We start from the raw sequence: 18,398 nt of genomic DNA on the forward strand, positions 1-18,398 counted from the left end.
CAAACCTCAACATTTTCAACAGCAATTTTATAATATTTTTAATAACATTTAATAAGAATCATGACATATAACACTATACACACACACCATAAACGTACATCAGAAATGCCATAAAGTGTAATATATTTATATTTCAATGCACAGTTACTGTGGCATGTAGTATTGTTGTGCATAAGAAAAATAAGCTTTGTCTCTAACATGTTAAAGTGCCATTCCAGTGTAAGAAGACTACTATAAAAGTCATCTTTGCTTCAGTCGTTATGAACTTTACATCAAATATGTGGGTGTAAGTGTTGGATGATGACTCATCACTGCAGACTAGGTAGACAAAAGCAAAAAAAAACACTGAGCTGAATGAACTATCTACAGCCTGACATCCTGTGAGAAAATGTCATACCTGTAAATGTTATTCAAGTATAATGATTTAGAATAGAAATTATCACATGTGGTTTTGTCAATCTTCATTATTTTACTATTCACTATTTTACTTTCTTTTTTTTTTGTAAATTGAGAATTACCATAAAAGATTGTATTGGTTTTCTGATACCGCTACCACAGTGCACACTATAAAAATTAGTTTGGTGAATCAAGCTGGAAGAGGATGTGGTTTGTGGGTTTTTTGTATTACTCTGAATGTTTCAATACAACAAGAAAGAAAAACAACAACAACAACAGCACCTGTTTAGAAAATTTAAATGGTTGATGCGATACTGTTTGATACAATCTCACACAAGATACTCCTGGACAGGTTAGTTTCTATAGGGATCACTGGCACCCCCTGTCCTGGTTTAGGTCTTATCTTACCAGTCGCACTCAGTTTGTTCAAATTAAAATTTTTAAATCAAGACCTTCTACAGTTACTACTGGTGTCCCTCAGGGTTCTGTTTTGGGCCCACTCTTATTTATCATCTATTTATTTCCTCTTGGCCATATTTTCAGGAAATATGGTATCCATTTTCACTGCTATGCCGACAACACCCAGCTCTACCTGTCTTCCAAACCCTCTAGTTCTTTTCCTCCACCTTCCTTGACCAGATGTTTAGCTGACATTAAAGACTGGCTTTCAGTCAACTTTCTAAAACTTAACAGTGATTAAACTGAGGTCTTAGTTATTGGTACAAAATCTACTTTGATTAAATCTGATTGTTTTACTGTGGATATCAATAATAATGCAATTTATCCTTCTCAGCAGGTTAGGAGTTTGGGTGTCATTCTGGATAGCACACTTTCTTTTGAAGCTCATGTCAATAATATTTTGCGTACTGCATATTTTTACCTGCGTAATATTAATCGCCTCCATCCCTCTCTCACAATGAATAATACTGCAGTTCTTATTCATGCACTGGTTACCTCACGCAATGACTATTGTAATGGTCTCCTTACTGGTCTTCCTTCTAAATTTCTCTATAAACTCCAATTGGTTCAGAACTCAGCACATGTTCTTATAGGACTTCCTCAATCGAGCACATTTCTCCAGTTCTCCAACGTTTACACTGGCTCCCAGTAAAGTATCGCATTGATTTTAAAATTTTGCTTCTCACATTTAGGGCGCTTCACAACCTTGCTCTACCGTATCTTACTGACCTTCTCCACATACTCCTTCTTGTACTCAGATCTTCACACTCGATCTCTCTTGTGTCGCCGCGTATACGTTTAAGCACCATGGGAGCAAGAACTTTTAGTTTTGCGTCCCCTCCTCGCTTATGGAACTCTCTTCCCCCCAATATATACGGAACAGTGACAGCCTTCATACTTTTAAATCTTGTCTTAAGACTTATCTTTTTACCCAGGTTTTCTTATGACTTGCTCTTATTAAGCTTTTATTGTATTTATGATGTATGCAGTTGTGCTGTTGAATTTAATGCTGGCAGGACTTGTTTATTTATTGTTACTGTTTTTACCAATTTGCTTGCTGTAAGGGGACCTTGGGTGTTTAGAAAGGTGGCATTACATAAAATGAATTATTATTATTATTATTACTACTACTACTACATTTTAATAATGCACTCTTACAAATAAAGGTTTCATAAGGGGATTTTCGCAGCAATGTAATAGAAAACCCATTTGATCCACATGCACCACCATTAAACACTCTTTTGGGTTGCATAGAGTTGCCTTTGCTACTGTGGTCCAACAGACAAGACACTTAAAAAAACCACATCAGACTGATGCTGTCATAATGCAGGAATATACACCATGTGACAGATTTTTTTAGTGGTGAATGTCATTGTTGACATGTTAGTGGAATTTCTCTTTAATCATCAATGAAATCCATTGAGCATCAAAGGCAGATTTCTTAATATAATGATTTCAACATTATTTCTGATTGACTGCTGAGAGTTGAGATGACTTTAGAGTTAAATTAGTAGCTGTTGTGAATACATAAAATAAACATATTACAAATGTCACTTACATTTTTATTAAATTTGTGGAAAAATACATTCTTAACAGTTTCAACTGCCATTTAACAAAGCAAAAAAATTCAAAAATCCAAAATACAATTCACACAAAAATTTGCAAAAAGTTATAAAAAGTCATAAATATCAGAACCCAAACAGATTTTTGACCAAAGTGCTGTAATAATAACATTAGACAGATACAAACTTACCTTAAAGCATAAAACAAAAGAAAACTAAGGAAAACAAAGAAAAATTAATAAAGACTTCAGTCTTAAGGCAGGTTTTTAACATGATCATTATGGAGCATTACACTTAAGGTTTAAGTGTGATTGAGGAGTAGCAATGACCAACTGGCTGACATCTAAAAGACCTTTGACTGTAATGGAAACTGACAAGATGCAAGAATAGCTAAGCTATGCCATGTGAGTGCTGCAGGGAAGATGTGGTTTTGTATGCCAAAGGCTGGAAACAAGTTGCATTTTAGCACTTCCAGCTCCAATTCTAAAGCTGACGTTCACATTTTATTCTGTGACATAAAATACATCAGTAATACTCCTTGTGTGTTTTTTATGCTTTAAAGTGTCTTGAAAAAAAGGTTGCTAACAAGTGACTAAATGAGACTACAGTGGTTGTCACCAAAACATCTACACCAAACAGGTACACCCATCTCACTAGTCCACTTTAACAGCCACATTGTTTTTATATTCACTCTCTTGCAAACTATTCAAACTTAAATCATCAGGGAAAATGTCTTTAAAATAAACACTAAAGGAGTTGTCAGGAGCTTCATGATGGTGGTGTTGAAGGCATGTGACCACAGTTTAGTTCATTTATAGCCTACGTTTAGCTTTTTACTGCTGCTCATTGCATTTAGGCTTCAGAAGGCTTCATTTGTGAAGATTATCATGATGAACAAAACATGTAAGAATCTTAAACTTTAGTTGGTCACAAAACGTATTTTCTGCAATAATCCAAAAGTCAATGGAAAAATCCCATTGGGTTTTTGTCAAGGGAACCAGGGCGATGTGAACTTCTGGGGTGGCCTACAAAAATACATCACCATTGCCCAGATTTTATGCACATTGCTGAGGCTCAATGTTGTTGTTTTTTGTTCCCTATAACAGTACAGTTGGGCTAAAAGTGACAATCTGTAATTTAAAATTGTAAAGGGATTTAGACACTCATTTCCAATAAAAAAGAATTCTCATCAAGTTTGAATAATCAAAGTTACAGTCGAGTATTGTCAGAACAGTACCATGTACTTGACTCAATTTTCCATTTCCAGTGTAACAAATGAACTGGAGGCAAATGCCCACTGCAGTTTTTACAGTCTGGCCCTTTTGGGAATGTCTTGTCCTTCAGATTCCCGGAGAGCTGTTCCACTAAGTGAAGGCATGTGCTTCTAATATATGCACAGGTGGGGAAAGAGGCGGGGAGCCCATGAGCAACCAACCAAAGAACCATAATAATAACATATGAAGCAATAGTCATGTATTCACCCTTCCACACTAAACTCCACCATCTTCTCCATAACTCTCAAACCATGGATGGACAGAGCTAGGGGCACTGGTGATGGAGGACACTGGTTCTGTTTCCTCTTCTGAAAGTTTTATTTCTGGTAAGACATGTATATAGAATTTACTTTGGCTATATGTTTTCATTGTGTTTCTTAAGCTTTTGAATAACAAGAACAAACACTGCAATTAACTGATCTGTAAAGCATTTTATGTTAGCCTTATACATTGAAATAATGTTTTGGAAATCCATTAGATATATACCAGAGTCATCAGTCACATGGCCACACAGGAATCTCCAGACTCCTACTAGTGGCCTCCACAGACATTCAAGAATGGTACCTGCAGTACACTTTATGTTAATATACCTTTCAATCAAGTGCCTTGCAATCAAAATCTTGCCGCTCCACTTATTTATTTTCCCCTGAAATAATGTTTTGGAAATCCATTAGATACATACCAGAGTCATCAGTCACATGGCCACACAGGAATCTCCAGACTCCTACTAGAGGCCTCCACAGACATTCAATATGGTACCTGCAGTACACTTTATGTTAATATACCTTTCAATCAAGTGCCTTGCAATCAAAATCTTGCCGCTCCACTTATTTATTTTCCCATTTAAATTACAAGAAAGTACAAAACACACGGCCAAGCCAGACGCGATAATATAGTGTGCGCGTATTACTATGATTACGGTAATTCCAGCGAACGTATAGAGACTGTGCTTTCGGGGTACTAGTTGTTCAGCAAATAGTGAGATAGATAAGACATCATGTTTTAAGATTTTGCGTCCAGTGTGCCGTACCTGAGACAGTTGATCATTTTATGAATTCATAGCCTTTTTTTGTAAGCAATCAGATTTAACAATAAATAGGCTATATCCTAAGTCAATATAAGCAGTGATTATTTCTAAAACAGCGGTGCTACTGAGAAGTGTCATGTAGCTTTTCAGTCTTAAACTATTTTATTGATAAGTAGCGGGACAACGCTGAAGTTTCTGTGCACGTAAATATCTCTCTGTGTGTGTGAGAGAGAGAGAGAGAGAGAGAGAGAGAGAGAGAGAGAGAGTGGGAGAGAGAGAGAGAGAGAGAGAGAGAGAGAGAGAGAGAGAGAGAGAGAGCGAGAGAGAGAGAGAGAGAGAGAGAGAGAGAGAGAGGTGAAGCGCAGGATATTGATTGCAGTGTTTTTCTATCAGGTTAATGATAGTGATAATATATATATCCCATAACTAAGCCGACCCCTAGACCCAAACCTAACCCTCAAAGAAACCTATTAAAAATCACTGCATTTAAATAGAAACATAATTTGTTTAAACTACCAAGGACAAATGTCCTCACTTGTCGGTTGTCGTGATATTTCGCTATACAAGCGAAGACATTCGTCCCTCGTACAATCCTCTAGCTAAAATAAGTAAACACTTGAAAGGAAGATCGAATCAAAACCATCTATTTATTTCAGTAGCAATATCATTTGGCGTTGGCATTGGCATTCATGAGTGTGAAGTTAACAGTTCTCAACTCCAAAATAGTTATAGGGCTTGTACCATGATGGTGGCTGAACAAACTCAGGGTTACAGAATTATTTTTGAGTTGACAAAACCAAACCAATCCAATCCTGCTTTGATGGTACCGTGATGCTGATCAACAACTTTCTCTGTCAACTCAGGCTTTGATCCTGAGTTTATGGAGCGTGTGCACTTGAAAGCGTGACATCAGTAGTGAACAGCCAATCATATGCCTTTTAACTGTTATTCACTTCTCTCGATTCACTGCTAAGGATTAAAAGATTGAAAAATTAGAAGAATTTAAACATTTCCACAGCAAGGTGAAAAGAGCTGTCCGTGAAAGAGGACAACTAAAAGAAAACATCTTGCCATGTCAAGTGAAACTTGTTAAGTCAGCTTATATTGTTGATAATATATAGGTATAGAGACAAAAATCTAAGCTCATATGTAGTCTTGTTTAAAGCTTTATATATTGATTCTAAAGCTTATTTATATTCTATATTATCAGAGATGTGTCACTTTGCTTTAAGCTGATTGGTCAAATTTCGGTTTGCGATCTCTAAAATAGAACATAACCTGCCCCGAAGCAGGTTAGCTGTGGAGTGTAAGTTACTATGGTGATGAACACTGCAAAAAGCCAAGCAACTTTCATGGTACCTAAAACCCAGGATTGGTGTAAAAAAGACTGAAACTTACCTGGTCAGCCAGCTAATACGACTTCATGGTACAGGCCCCAGGAGCACTAAATCTGCCCATGTTCTTGGCTCATTTTGAGTCAGATAGGACTAATTTGGTGTGCTGTTAACTGGAGACTCAATTTGACCGGTTCGTTGGAATCAGTGAGTCGAGAACAGCTGCAATTGGATCTCTCCACTTCATAAATGAATCGTTCCGTGTGATTTGTGAACCAACAGGTTCATCAAAAGAATAGACTTAGCAGAATGATTCTATCAGACATCACTGTTATGTCTTCAAATGCACGAGTGAGGAACAATATTTCTGAAATGTAGTGGTGCAAAAAGTAAGATACTTTGGTTTGATGAAGTAAGAAAATACTCCAATAAAGTATTTATTTATATTCAGCCTGTGCATAATTTGGAAGCTTGATCCTTTGGCTTCTTTTGGAACTATTTTCTTTGAAAGAAGAAATATTTTTACTTACTGGTCTTAAAAATACTGTTATTGCACTTTGGTATAAAAGGAATATCACACTCGCAATTGTGTGCTATATATCAGCCCTGATATTCTTGCTTATGATGAAGAAGGAATGAATGAGTGATTGAATTCATTTGACATTAAAAATCTCAACACTGTGGGTCAAATTAAATCTTAGCGACAACACGTGGCAGGGCTCCCTATTACCATTAAATAGATAAGATTATGCTAATGCTGCTTTGCATGGACCAAACCAAATGTAGGTCCAGAGAACTCCTTCTTTAAAAATGGGGTGAGAGTGCCAGTAACTCTGCCCCACCTTGACATCAGCTCCTCTCGGGAATTTGCAACAGATGTGGCTGGGGCAACAATGATTTCAAGGGGGCCAATCCTCCATCTTATAAATGCTAAACTTAAAGCCGTTTCTTAATCTTGATCCAAGTGTTCTGGATAGAGAAAGAATGGAAAGGCCATTAGCATTGTACAATTTAACACTTCAACACCATGTCATTAATCATTTAAAATTAAGAAATTCAGTTGCAAATAATTTCATTCTGATCAAAGCCTGTCCAGTTAATGAATGGAAGACTGTCACATGTGTCTCACCTGTCTAAACTGTCCTGATAATACCTCCACCTTTACCATAATTCCATGGTCTTACAGTGCTTACGCCAAGAGATGGCGCTGTTTCTTCAACTGAGAGCTGAACGTCTGTTAACACATTACATAATCACATTAGCTTTGGTCAGAATGTTTTCAAACTTTTATTATTTTTAATTTCTTAAAGAACACTATTGGTACACACCAGAGTTATCATGTCCACAGCAGCACAGTAATCTCCCGGCTATTCTTAGAAGCCACCATAAAAATCCAATTATTATAGCTGTGGTGAGAAATACTTAAATTAGGATAATTCTTAGAAAGCGAAACATTTGTGTAATCAAATATAAATCTGATCTTGATTTGCCATTTTAAATGGTAATACTCGCTTCAATTATTAGTTGTCAAAACGTCATTTATTGTCATATAGAGTGCTTAGAAGTTTCTTGGCCAGTGTCTGATGATGCTTTAATGCCATTGTTTATCCATTTAAACATTTTGTATTGCATAAATTCGCTTGAAATGGCGATTATTATAAGTTACGATTGAATAATGTCGTCCATCTTGTTAAAAACAGTACAGGAAGAAGCAAATATACAGTCCGCGTGAGCAAGACATAGTTTGACAATGCATATACGGCTAAAACAGAACAATTCTGACCTGTGTTGCTGATTTCCATATTGAATTCCATTCGTATTTGTTGTTTAAAGCTCGGTGTTTCGTTTTGTCTATGAACGCAACACGAAAGCATTTGGATTTCCCGCGGATAGCGAACCCCGCCCCCTCTGACGTTTCCGTGACGTCAGGAGTCTCTACCAGATCGCCTCAAATAATGAAATCGTGAACAAAATGAATTTGAGAGTAGTTTGAGCGTATTTATACTGAAAACGAACATTTGTGCTGAATGAATTTCCGAGATATTAAACAATATATCATTGTACTTTATAGGCTACCTATTATTTACCCAACGTCGATTTAGCAAACGTGACGTTATTAAAAACATTATAAGAGGTGCACATAACAAATAAAATATTTGTATTTAGTCTAAACTAGATCATAATAACCAATAAAATACTATAAATAACCCGAACTGCCGTGTGTTCGTAATGGCTGCAAGTACATTCTTTTTTGTTATAAAGACAAAAATGGAGGGAAACACTATAGTTTCATAAACGTTACTTACATTTTAAAGTGTTCCCCTCTCACTCCACTGCAAACCATCGCCTTAAAAGAGGTCCAATACAGTGCTAAAAAGGTTAAAAACGTACGTTGCCATGTTTTTACAAACATTTTCATAATCCGACTCGAGTATTTTTTCTTCTGCAGAGCGCTGTTGCTGTTACATTAGTTGCGAGATATTACCGCGAAAATGACGTCCTCTTGTACTTTCTCTTTGAATCCACCAGCTCACGTTGCACACACTGGTCAAACGGAAGTCCGCCTCTTTCCCGCGAACTGATCCAGTCGAACATTTCTTTCATCTGGTTCTACATTTTCCCATTCATTTTTATGACCTTTTTCAACCATATCAGATGCACAATAGAGCTTACAATAGTAGTTGCTGACAATAACATATTTTTGCAAACTGAGAATATTTTATCTATCTATCTACCTATCTATCTATCTATCTATCTAGAAAGCTAAAGCGTGTGTAAGCTGCTGGTTGGGCATCATATTTCGCTGCTGAAGGGTTACACAAGCGTTCTGTAAGTCTTACATATTCAGCAGCCTGTTTCTTTAAATCGCAGAAACCTCAGCTGCGCTACCATTGGACAAAGAGTGCACCGCCCGCTTACGTAAACACGTTTGATTGGCTGATATGTCGACGCCCCTGGTAAATGAAATATATCCGCCACAACGTCACTTTCCAGTCCCAATACCGTACTGACTGTGACAGATAGTGCGGGAGAAGTGACAGATAGTGCGGGACAAATGTCCCTTACCACAGCGGCTCGTCTCCTCAGTGCTCCCCTCAGGAGTGTTTCACAGCCCCGCGCTGCTAATGCGAGCAGAGCGTACGCGGCTGCGGCTCAAGCGGTGCTGTCGGTGCTGGAGAGCGAGCTGGACGCGATCCGGACAGCGGGCACATGGAAGGGGGAGCGGGTGATCACCTCCCAGCAGGGTCCGCGGATCTCCGTGGACGGCAGCAGAGGCGGTGAGCTGCACAGCAGAGCCAAAGAGTCAATTATAACACAACATAATCTATGGCTAATACAACAGAATGGTGGTATGATTAGGCTGTGCATTCCTGGAGGCACCTATCCTAGGGAAACAAAGTCAATAGCATGCTGCTGTTTTAGTTTTCAACTTTGCTGCATAAAAAACTATAATTATGACAACACCTGTTTCCCCCATAAAATTCTACTTTATTTTGTAGCTGCATGGGAAAGTATAAAACAAAGACGTATAGAGAGCAAACACGCAATATAAACTGGTTAACAGGGAGGGAGGCTAAAACGGTGAATTATCAGTAATAAAATGTGAATAAAAAATCGTTTTCAGAATTTTAAAGCTGGTCACATTTATGAAATTGTACCCATTATATTTATATACAGTTGTTTTATAAAATATATTTATATAAAATTATGTGAAGTGAAGTAAATGGTTGGCTGAATTTATGCTTTATATTATTTTAAAACTTTTCTAAAGGTTTATGTTTAGATACTTGAAATAAGTAGAATTTATGATTCTCAATATTTTAAAAAACTCTTCTAAAGGTTTATGTTTTGATGCCTGAAATTAGTAGTGCAGAGTAGACAAAAAAATTATGTTTACTAATGTTATATACACTAACAGTAGTATTAATATAATAATGTATTGTATATTTATTGTATGCATACAATTTTTTTGAAATATTATATTTCAGTTTTTATATTTAATTATTATTATGTATTTTATTATATATATTTTTAATACAATTGAAGTTAAAAGTTTGGACGCATATGACTGAATTTACGTTTATTATCATCTTACAAATCTTCTAAAAGTTATATGAGTAGTTCTCTATTTACTAATGTTTTATATTATTTATTAAAGTACTTTTTGTAAATGTGTAATGCCCAAATGTGTAATGCACAACTAGCAGAGCTGAATAGCTCAAATAAAAGATTTTATTTTTTGTTTCTCTTCATCTTCTGATCCCATATTTCTCTCTTTTTGTTTCAGACATATTGAATTTCTGTGCAAATAACTACCTGGGTTTATCCAATCATCCGGAGGTGGTGAAGGCAGGAATAGATGCCCTGAAGAAGTATGGCGCTGGCCTTAGTTCAGTTCGCTTCATCTGTGGCACACAGGTGAGAAAAAATACTGTATTTGAACACACTGATAGCAGTGCTTATTGATGCCTTAAGATATATCTGTTAACTGTCTGTTCTCTAGAGCATCCACAAGAACTTGGAAGAGAAACTAGCCCGGTTTCATGAAAGAGAAGACTGCATTCTATATGCAAGCTGCTTCGATGCCAACGCTGGTCTGTTTGAGGTCTGTTTTAACTTTTAACCAATCCTTATGTTATACTGAAGTAAATAGCACCACTGCAAATACACTGTAACAATACATTGGCGCTCGTTGCTTTAGGTCCTGTTGGGTCCTGATGATGCAGTATTGTCTGATGAACTAAACCACGCCTCTATTATCGATGGCATTCGATTGTGCCGTGCCAAGAGGTTCCGCTACAAGCACATGGATCTGAATGACCTGGAAGAAAAGCTGAAAGAATCACGGGTAGGTTACTGGATTTCATGCAAATCAGAGGTTGCACTGCAAGCTTCAAGTGGTTTATGCACATGGTGATATTTAAATAATGTTTGTACTAAACTGACTGTGTTTTGGCTTGATATGTGGTAAGGATTTGTTTGATGAAAAACAGAAAATGTAATGCAACAATTTAAGTCAACAATTAGAAATGTCTAAACTTAATTCAAAACAATTTTTGAAAATGATTTAGTTTCTCGGTTCATGCACTGTATTTATTTATTTACAGTCCTCTCGTATGAGGTTGGTGGTCACAGACGGCGTGTTCTCCATGGATGGTGATGTGGCTCCTCTGCAGGGTATCTGTGATCTGGCTGAGCAGTACGGTGCCTTGGTCTTCATTGATGAATGTCATGCCACGGGATTCTTGGGTCCCCGTGGTCGGTGAGTGTACAGAAAAAAAAAATGGTAGCAAAACAGTCGGGTTCCGGAAATAAAAATGCAATTCATGTTCTCCATCAGGGATTTGATTTTTAATAACATAAAAACTGTTAAAGGCAGACCCACTGTGAGCTACAAGGTTGTCTTATTTAAATAATCATGTTTAACAGTAAAATTTATGGTGAAAAACTACATTAACCATGATTCTGCTGAAAAATCCCCACCAATAAGAAAATCAAAACAAGCAAATTGCTACAAAAGAGCTCTGTAGTGACAATGAAGCACTACAAAGTGAATCAAATGGTTTAAATAATTGTGTGAATATATATATATATATATATATATATGCATCTTCTTTCAGCTTTTCTTCCAGGTCATTCAGGCCCATTTGTGTATATGTATGTATTTTAATATTTTGTAATAAACATAAAATGCATTGCTTCTATACAGTATGTATAAGTAACTGCTTTAAATCAATAGTTTTATATTTATCCATCGTTTTTATAGATTATCATTAGCAACGCTTTATGAAAGTAGTTCTATCCCTCACTAAGGCTAAGTACACAGTCTTGTACTTTTGCCTTTTTTTCAGATTTTTCAAAAACTTTTTTTTTTTTTGGTTCAAATCAAAGTTCTTTAATGAATACGCTTTCTAAAAAGCCCTATGGGGAAATGTTTTTTTCCAGAATGAAAGCAGCAGAAAAATTAGCAGGCATCGGTGCACTCTATGCCAAAATATTATATCATATCATATTATATTATAATACTATAATCATATAATATTATAAGTGGATGTTTGTGCATTTATTTCCCACAGAGGAACAGATGAGTTGCTGGGAGTGATGGACAGGGTTCACATTGTGAATTCCACTCTGGGAAAAGCACTTGGAGGAGCTGCTGGTGCGTATAAATATTAAACATCATCTTTACATAGTCAAGCTACTATGTCATGCAAAATAACACATTAAATCGCAACGTTTCTTTGCTAAGAAGGCTGAAGCTATTTCAGTCCTTTCAAACATGTATATTTCTAACTTTCTGTCAGGTGGTTACACTGTCGGACCCAAGGCTTTGATTGAGCTTCTGAGACAGCGGTCTCGTCCGTACCTCTTCTCAAACTCCCTCCCTCCTCCTGTGGTGGGCTGTGCCACCCGTGCTGTGGAACTGCTGCTGGCATCCAATGAAATCGCTCAGTCCATGGCAGCTAAAACCATGAGGTTGGACTGGAGTGGGCGCTCTGTGATATTTGTAGATTGGGTTATACCCTTTAGCTTGCGTTACTGCTCTCTTTTTGTGGGAAGTAGATACAGGTGCATCTCTTTATTGAGATGCACCTGTAAGCAGCAGAGTTAAAACAAACAGAGTGTGCTGTTCAAAGTAGCAGTCTGTCTGGGATGACATTGCAGTCAAAACAAAAACAGCTGACTTTTGCTGGTTCAGTATGAAAGTATGAATGCTTTTAACAATAAAGGATTTTTGGAGTTCATTGAGCTAATGATAACAATGGTCTATTGTGCGCCTTTTCTTCTTTCCAAAAGGTTCAGAAACAACATGACCCAGGCAGGGTTCACTATTTCTGGCACAGCTCATCCTATCTGTCCTGTGATGCTGGGAGACGCTCGTCTGGCTTCACTTATGGCTGACGACATGCTAAAACTAGGTAAGAATTCATATATATATATAGTCCATCTAAATTTTTTTCTACAAAACAAATTATGCAAGCCCGGCAGCCTGTTTAAAACAATGGTTTTCTCACTTTGTCATCAGGAGTGTATGTGATCGGTTTCTCCTACCCAGTCGTTCCCAAAGGAAAAGCCCGCATTCGAGTCCAGATCTCTGCAGCTCACACTGACGAGGACATTGATCGTGCCGTAGATGCCTTCATACAGACCGGCAGGAAGCATGGTGTCATTTCCTAATGTCAGCAACACAACTCACAAAGTTGTGGACTATTAGAGTGAGGTTTAAGTTACATATCATAGCAAAAAAAATGCTACTGCGATCAGCGAAGGTCAAAGGATATTTGTATGTTTTCGGTATTGACAGAATAAATGACTTTCTCTATGATTAATAGTTGCTTTTTTACAGCAGTCTTCTACACCAGCTATATACCAAATGTGTCTTGACTTTTTTCAGCTAAGACATGTCACATTAGCATTATTAGCAAGTTTGTACAGATCATGCTCATGCTCATGCTGTCCATAGGTGGGTAAAAATAAAAAGGTTATGCCATTTAATGTCTTCTCGGATTATTTACATGAGGGTAGTTGACTGCTTAAATTTACTACTTTCATAACCTACAAAATACAAGTCCTGAAATATACTCTGTCTCTCGTACATTGTTTTCACAATGGAAAACGATTCATAGCATGTTGGGTTGTCTTCTTCGCAAAACGTTTATCTCACGTAATTGCTGGTGTGCATCATAACCCTATATATATATATATATAACTACAAAAATTGAATTCTGCGAGCAAATGAGTGATGGCACTAGCGAAGTGGGGAATCGTTTTTGAATTGGTTCAATGAACAGATTTGTTCGAAAGAACCGATTCATTTTAACGAATGATTTCCCAACTCCATTTTCCCTAATATAATGAACAATACCTTATTAAACATAGGTAGACATTTTTATATGTTTATATTGTTTTAATGCTTTAGGACACTGTTAATTTGGTTTTTGGTTTCCAGAGATGAACTCAAGAGGCACTATACTTTGGGAGAGTACTGGATTGAGGTGGAGATGGAGGATTTGGCCAGTTTTGATGAAGATCTGTCAGACTGTCTGTACAAACTGCCTACTGAGAACTTGCCTTTGGTAAGGACACACTTGCAAAAATAACTTTCCATATAAATATAGGAAATCTTACTGAAGTTGTGTTGGATCTGTTTACAGCATACAATTAAAAATAATTATTTATGGTTTATTATATTTTATTGTTTTTTATGTTTATTTTAAACTAAGAAATAATTTTTTTTTCACATGTAATGTAATGCTCTTTTTTTCAGATTCATTACAGACTTCTAATTTATTATGAAGTGTTTATCACTTTCCAGCATGCTGTATTATATTTATGAAATGCGTAAGTGCCACTTGAACATCAGCGGTTTGTTAATTTGACATTGATTGATTGACAGTTGGAGGAGGCGGCGCAGGAAGTGGCTGATGAGGTCACACGTCCGCGGCCTGCAGGAGAAGAGACTGTGCAGGACATACAGGTCATGCTGAAGAGCGATGCCCACCCGGCCTCCATCCGTAACCTGAAAGTGAGAAAATAAACTCCTAACAAGACCATTCGAAATTAAAACAGATGCAAAGCGCCATATTTTTTTACTCTACTTCTAACTTTAAGTGTTTTTGTGCCTTAGTGCGCCACGTTCATACTTCTACATTAAGTTTATAAGTGTTTTTTCTGCCTGTCTGTATCATCTTTTGCAGTCGGAGCAGGTGTCACGTCTCGTGAAGATTCCCGGTATTATCATATCCTCTACGGCTGTGAGAGCCAAAGCCACCAAAGTGTGTCTTCAGTGCCGCGGATGCAGAGCAGTTATCAGCAACATCCCTTTGCCACCGGGACTGCAGGGTTACGCTCTGCCCCGCAAGTGCAACACGTTAGTGTTTTGCAAAATACTTGCTTCATTCTGTTTAGAAATACCGTATTGACCCGAATATAAGACAATGTTTTTTTCTTGGAAATACATCTGAAAAAACGCGGTCGTCTTATATTCAGGGTCTAGACTTCGACATGTCAATAATACACCCACAACAATAGGTGGCGCCAAATACGCATAAAACGAGTGTGCCATGAAATACGTAATGTAATGCGTGTTGTAAAGATCGCCGAGTAAAAACAAAAGAAAAAGAAAACCTTACAGCTGCATGAGTCGTGACTGTCACGTTAGCCTGATGGCACCAAACTCCCTTTGTGATTTTAAAACGTAAGACAGTACCCAGATTTGAAGACTACAGTAAGATTTAACTTCTACTCTTAATAAGATTTTGGTAGGCTACTATTAGATGGATAGCCTAAATGTCCTAATTCAGATGGGCTACCTGTTTTTTTTTTATGGTATATCAAAAAGTGTATATTTTTTAAATGTGATAGTTGGTACATTTTACCAGTTTTTACCATACTTTAAAAATAAAAATTTAAATAGGAAAAATATGCAATAGGAAAATAATTGAAGACACAATGTGTTTTACTGAGAAAAAACAAGATTTGGTTTTTAAAAAGCCTTTTTCCAAAAGGTACATCTGGAAAAAGGGAGTTCGTCTTATAATCAGGGTAGTCTTATATTCGGGCCAATACGGTAAATGTCATTCCAAGCTGGTATGTCTCTTCTGTGAACCGCAAAGCAAGTGATTTTGAAGAATGTTAGTTCCCAGACAGTTTCAGTTCAGTATGGTCAAACAATCCAGTGGAAATCAATGGGAACCAAAACTGTTCTGTTCTGCAGAAAGAAAGAAAGAAATGCATGCAGTTTTGGTACGACGAGAGGGTAAATGATGACCCATGTTTTATTTTAGGTGAAATATTCTTTGAAGAACTTGGTGAACTTTAAGATGCATATTTTACCTTTGTGAACCTCAATGAATCATTCATTAAGACAGGGATTTTTTCTGCCACCTAGTGGATGTTTTAGTTACATATTTAAAGTGTCATTTCATTCGGTTAAATTTTTGGTTTTTAATTTATTTTAAACAATTTTATTTATTAATTCAAGTGTAATATTGTATATGCATTTATGCCAGCTGTGGACTGCATTAAATAGTAAATATACCTAAATGCCACTTCTGCTGTAGCTATTTTGCCACCTGTGCATTGCAAAGATGACTTTTGTCGATACTGGTTTAATTTGATTGGTAATGGCCTATAATATCTTGTTTTTCTAATTTAATGTAATGATTAAATTAGATTTTGACACGGTGTACATTGAACACTAATCCAGAAATGAAAGGCACAGAACAAAAACCTGCAGAAATGTTTTTTTTCGTAGCAGTAGTTTTTGTATATTGAATTGAAATTTGATTCTAAATTAAGAATCCCTTTTAAATCAAGTCATGACCCCAATAATCAAATCATGAGATTTCAAGCCCTTAATTTTTTGCCACTTTTCCATTCCCAGGTACTTATGCGACCGTGTAGTACCAGGAAACAGAGTAACTGTCATGGGCATCTACTCCATCAAGAAGGTGGCGCAGACCAAGGCCAAAGGTCGTGATAAGGGAGCAGGTGTGGGCATCCGAGCAGCGTACCTGCGTGTTGTCGGCATTGAAGTGGATACTGAAGGAGCAGGTGAGCATGTGACAAAACTTCTGGTTTTTTTTGGTTGAAAACAGCATCTCTTTAGCCATTCTCATGTCCTTCTCACCGTCTTTCAGGCCGTGGAGCCTCTGGTTCAGTTTCTCCTCAGGAGGAAGAGGAGTTGAGGGCTCTGGCTTCCTCTCCCTCCGTCTATGACTCGCTCGCTCGCTCTCTGGCTCCATCCATCTATGGTAGCGACGACCTGAAGAAAGCCATAGTGTGCCTTCTGTTTGGGGGCTCCAGAAAGAGGTAAACATAGAAAACCGAAACTGCCTCCTCTTCCCAGCTTGTGTGTTTTTGCCATCTTTCTAATCGGCATGGAACTGTTTTCGTTAGGTTGCCAGATGGTTTGACACGCAGGGGTGATATAAACTTGTTGATGTTGGGAGATCCAGGCACAGCCAAGTCACAGTTGCTGAAGTTTGTGGAGAGATGTTCTCCGATTGGGGTAAGACTGTGACAAAGATGCACCATCATATTCTTGCCTTCATGCCATTCGAATGAATTTTTTCATACATGCAACACAAAAAGAGATGTTTTGTAAAATTATAATATGTATATATTAGGGATGCACGATATTGGATTTTTGCCGATATTTTTCAACTCATTTTGGCCGATAGCCGATGACGATACCGATATGTTTTCTTTTGTTTGGAAACAACAAGTCTCTCCTGTGCAGAAATTATAAACAAATTATTTTAAATTTTGGTTAGTTGTTAGAATTAAATAATAATGATGTTCTTTTATAATGATAGTACATTGAAAGCTTTGAAAATAATTATAAATTAACTATATATCAATCACTGCATTTTTTTTTTTCTTCAGAAAGATGCAGTGGTAATATTATATTACAATTTAACATTTGTAGTTGGTCTAAGGCAGAAGAGTTTTAAAAATTCTGAAAATCTTTTATAGCTTCTGACCTATAATTGAATCAAAACACACTCATGATTTTATGACATTGATACTGCTTTATTTATTCAGAAACACAAGTTTCTTAGTGATATGTGTATTTTACTTAGGGCTGTCACGGTTATGAAATTTGGCTGACGATTAATTGTCTAAAAATAGTCACGGTTATTGCGATTAATTGTCTGTTTTAGGGCATTGGCGATTATGCCGATTATCACGATTAATTGTCTGTTTTTATGGCTTTCATTATATAATTGTGACTAATTTAAGGGTTCAGTAAATAATTATGATGTTATCTTTTAATCTTTGAGTTATTATTTTTCAGTGTAAGATTATATAGAGTATTCCAAATTCTAAGAATTGGCCAATACCGATCCAACACCAGCGCTATTTTTTTTCTACACCACTACAGAATATCGATACTGTGTCTGTGGAACTAATGGTCACTCTTTTAAACCCTTTGTTAAACGCAATCCACTAAATACTCACTTCCTCATTACAGAGAAAAACTACATTTGAATAAAAATATATAAGCTATGAAATTAAACTAGCTGACTGTATAATTTAGCAGCAAAAACAATATCTTGAAGAGTTTCTGTAAAACTAAATTCTGTCCCTCACATTAAGATATGGAATGGCTTCAGATGATATAGCAGGGCTCCAGACTGCGACCATTTTTTGTGCCTGTGCGACACAATTTTGTGTGCGGTCGCACTGGCGCGACCACTGCGTTGGTCAACTCCTAAGCGCTGCAATTTCTGTTGCATATGAGAAACATCAAACGGCAAACGAAACTGAAAGCATAACGAAACAGCGCTTAAGAGAGTATACTCGCCGCGTCAGCACGAGCGCGAAGGTGCGCGCAGCA

The 18,398-nt window shown here is 37.0% G+C and overlaps 2 protein-coding genes and 1 long non-coding RNA gene across 4 annotated transcripts in view; 2 read left to right on the forward strand and 1 right to left on the reverse strand.

Moving 5' to 3' along the window:
- Positions 1-5,878: 5,878 nt before the first annotated feature.
- LOC107719332 (uncharacterized) lies at positions 5,879-8,617 on the reverse strand. Of its 2 annotated transcripts, XR_001637507.1 has the most exons (5): positions 8,538-8,617; positions 8,359-8,422; positions 7,381-7,458; positions 7,182-7,286; positions 5,879-7,021 (listed from the first exon to the last, which is right to left on the reverse strand). It is a non-coding gene; the product is annotated as an uncharacterized LOC107719332 (long non-coding RNA). The 2 variants fall into 2 exon arrangements; XR_001637506.1 differs by having other exon boundaries at positions 8,359-8,611.
- Positions 8,618-9,027: 410 nt separating this feature from the next.
- On the forward strand, positions 9,028-13,635 carry LOC107719330 (2-amino-3-ketobutyrate coenzyme A ligase, mitochondrial). Its single transcript, XM_016526727.1, has 9 exons — positions 9,028-9,330; positions 10,341-10,471; positions 10,557-10,658; positions 10,755-10,901; positions 11,161-11,315; positions 12,130-12,212; positions 12,358-12,529; positions 12,851-12,972; positions 13,080-13,635. Exons 1-9 carry the CDS (start codon positions 9,108-9,110, stop codon positions 13,229-13,231), a joined length of 1,287 nt encoding a protein of 428 aa, XP_016382213.1. The 5' UTR covers positions 9,028-9,107; the 3' UTR covers positions 13,232-13,635.
- The window catches only part of LOC107719335 (DNA replication licensing factor mcm5-like), a 13,313-nt gene continuing 8,407 nt past the window's right edge, over positions 13,493-18,398 (forward strand). The window contains exons 1-7 of the mRNA XM_016526732.1: positions 13,493-13,521; positions 14,004-14,130; positions 14,451-14,579; positions 14,752-14,924; positions 16,440-16,609; positions 16,696-16,867; positions 16,955-17,066. Of these exons, the coding sequence (XP_016382218.1) occupies positions 13,493-13,521; positions 14,004-14,130; positions 14,451-14,579; positions 14,752-14,924; positions 16,440-16,609; positions 16,696-16,867; positions 16,955-17,066 (912 nt within the window). The remainder of the gene's footprint in view (positions 13,522-14,003; positions 14,131-14,450; positions 14,580-14,751; positions 14,925-16,439; positions 16,610-16,695; positions 16,868-16,954; positions 17,067-18,398) is intronic.

This window comes from Sinocyclocheilus rhinocerous, unplaced genomic scaffold, assembly GCF_001515625.1.
Source record: "Sinocyclocheilus rhinocerous isolate Xijiao unplaced genomic scaffold, SAMN03320098_v1.1 scaffold1533, whole genome shotgun sequence".
Classification (NCBI taxonomy): Eukaryota; Metazoa; Chordata; class Actinopteri; order Cypriniformes; family Cyprinidae; genus Sinocyclocheilus; species Sinocyclocheilus rhinocerous.

Bases quoted from the DNA above. Each gene is read 5' to 3' on its own strand.
- LOC107719330 (XM_016526727.1), top strand. From the start codon at position 9,108: ATGTCCCTTACCACAGCGGCTCGTCTCCTCAGTGCTCCCCTCAGGAGT. The intron at 11,316-12,129 runs GTGAGTGTACAG...TATTTCCCACAG, and splicing joins TTCTTGGGTCCCCGTGGTCG to AGGAACAGATGAGTTGCTGG. The intron at 12,973-13,079 runs GTAAGAATTCAT...CTTTGTCATCAG, and splicing joins TGACGACATGCTAAAACTAG to GAGTGTATGTGATCGGTTTC.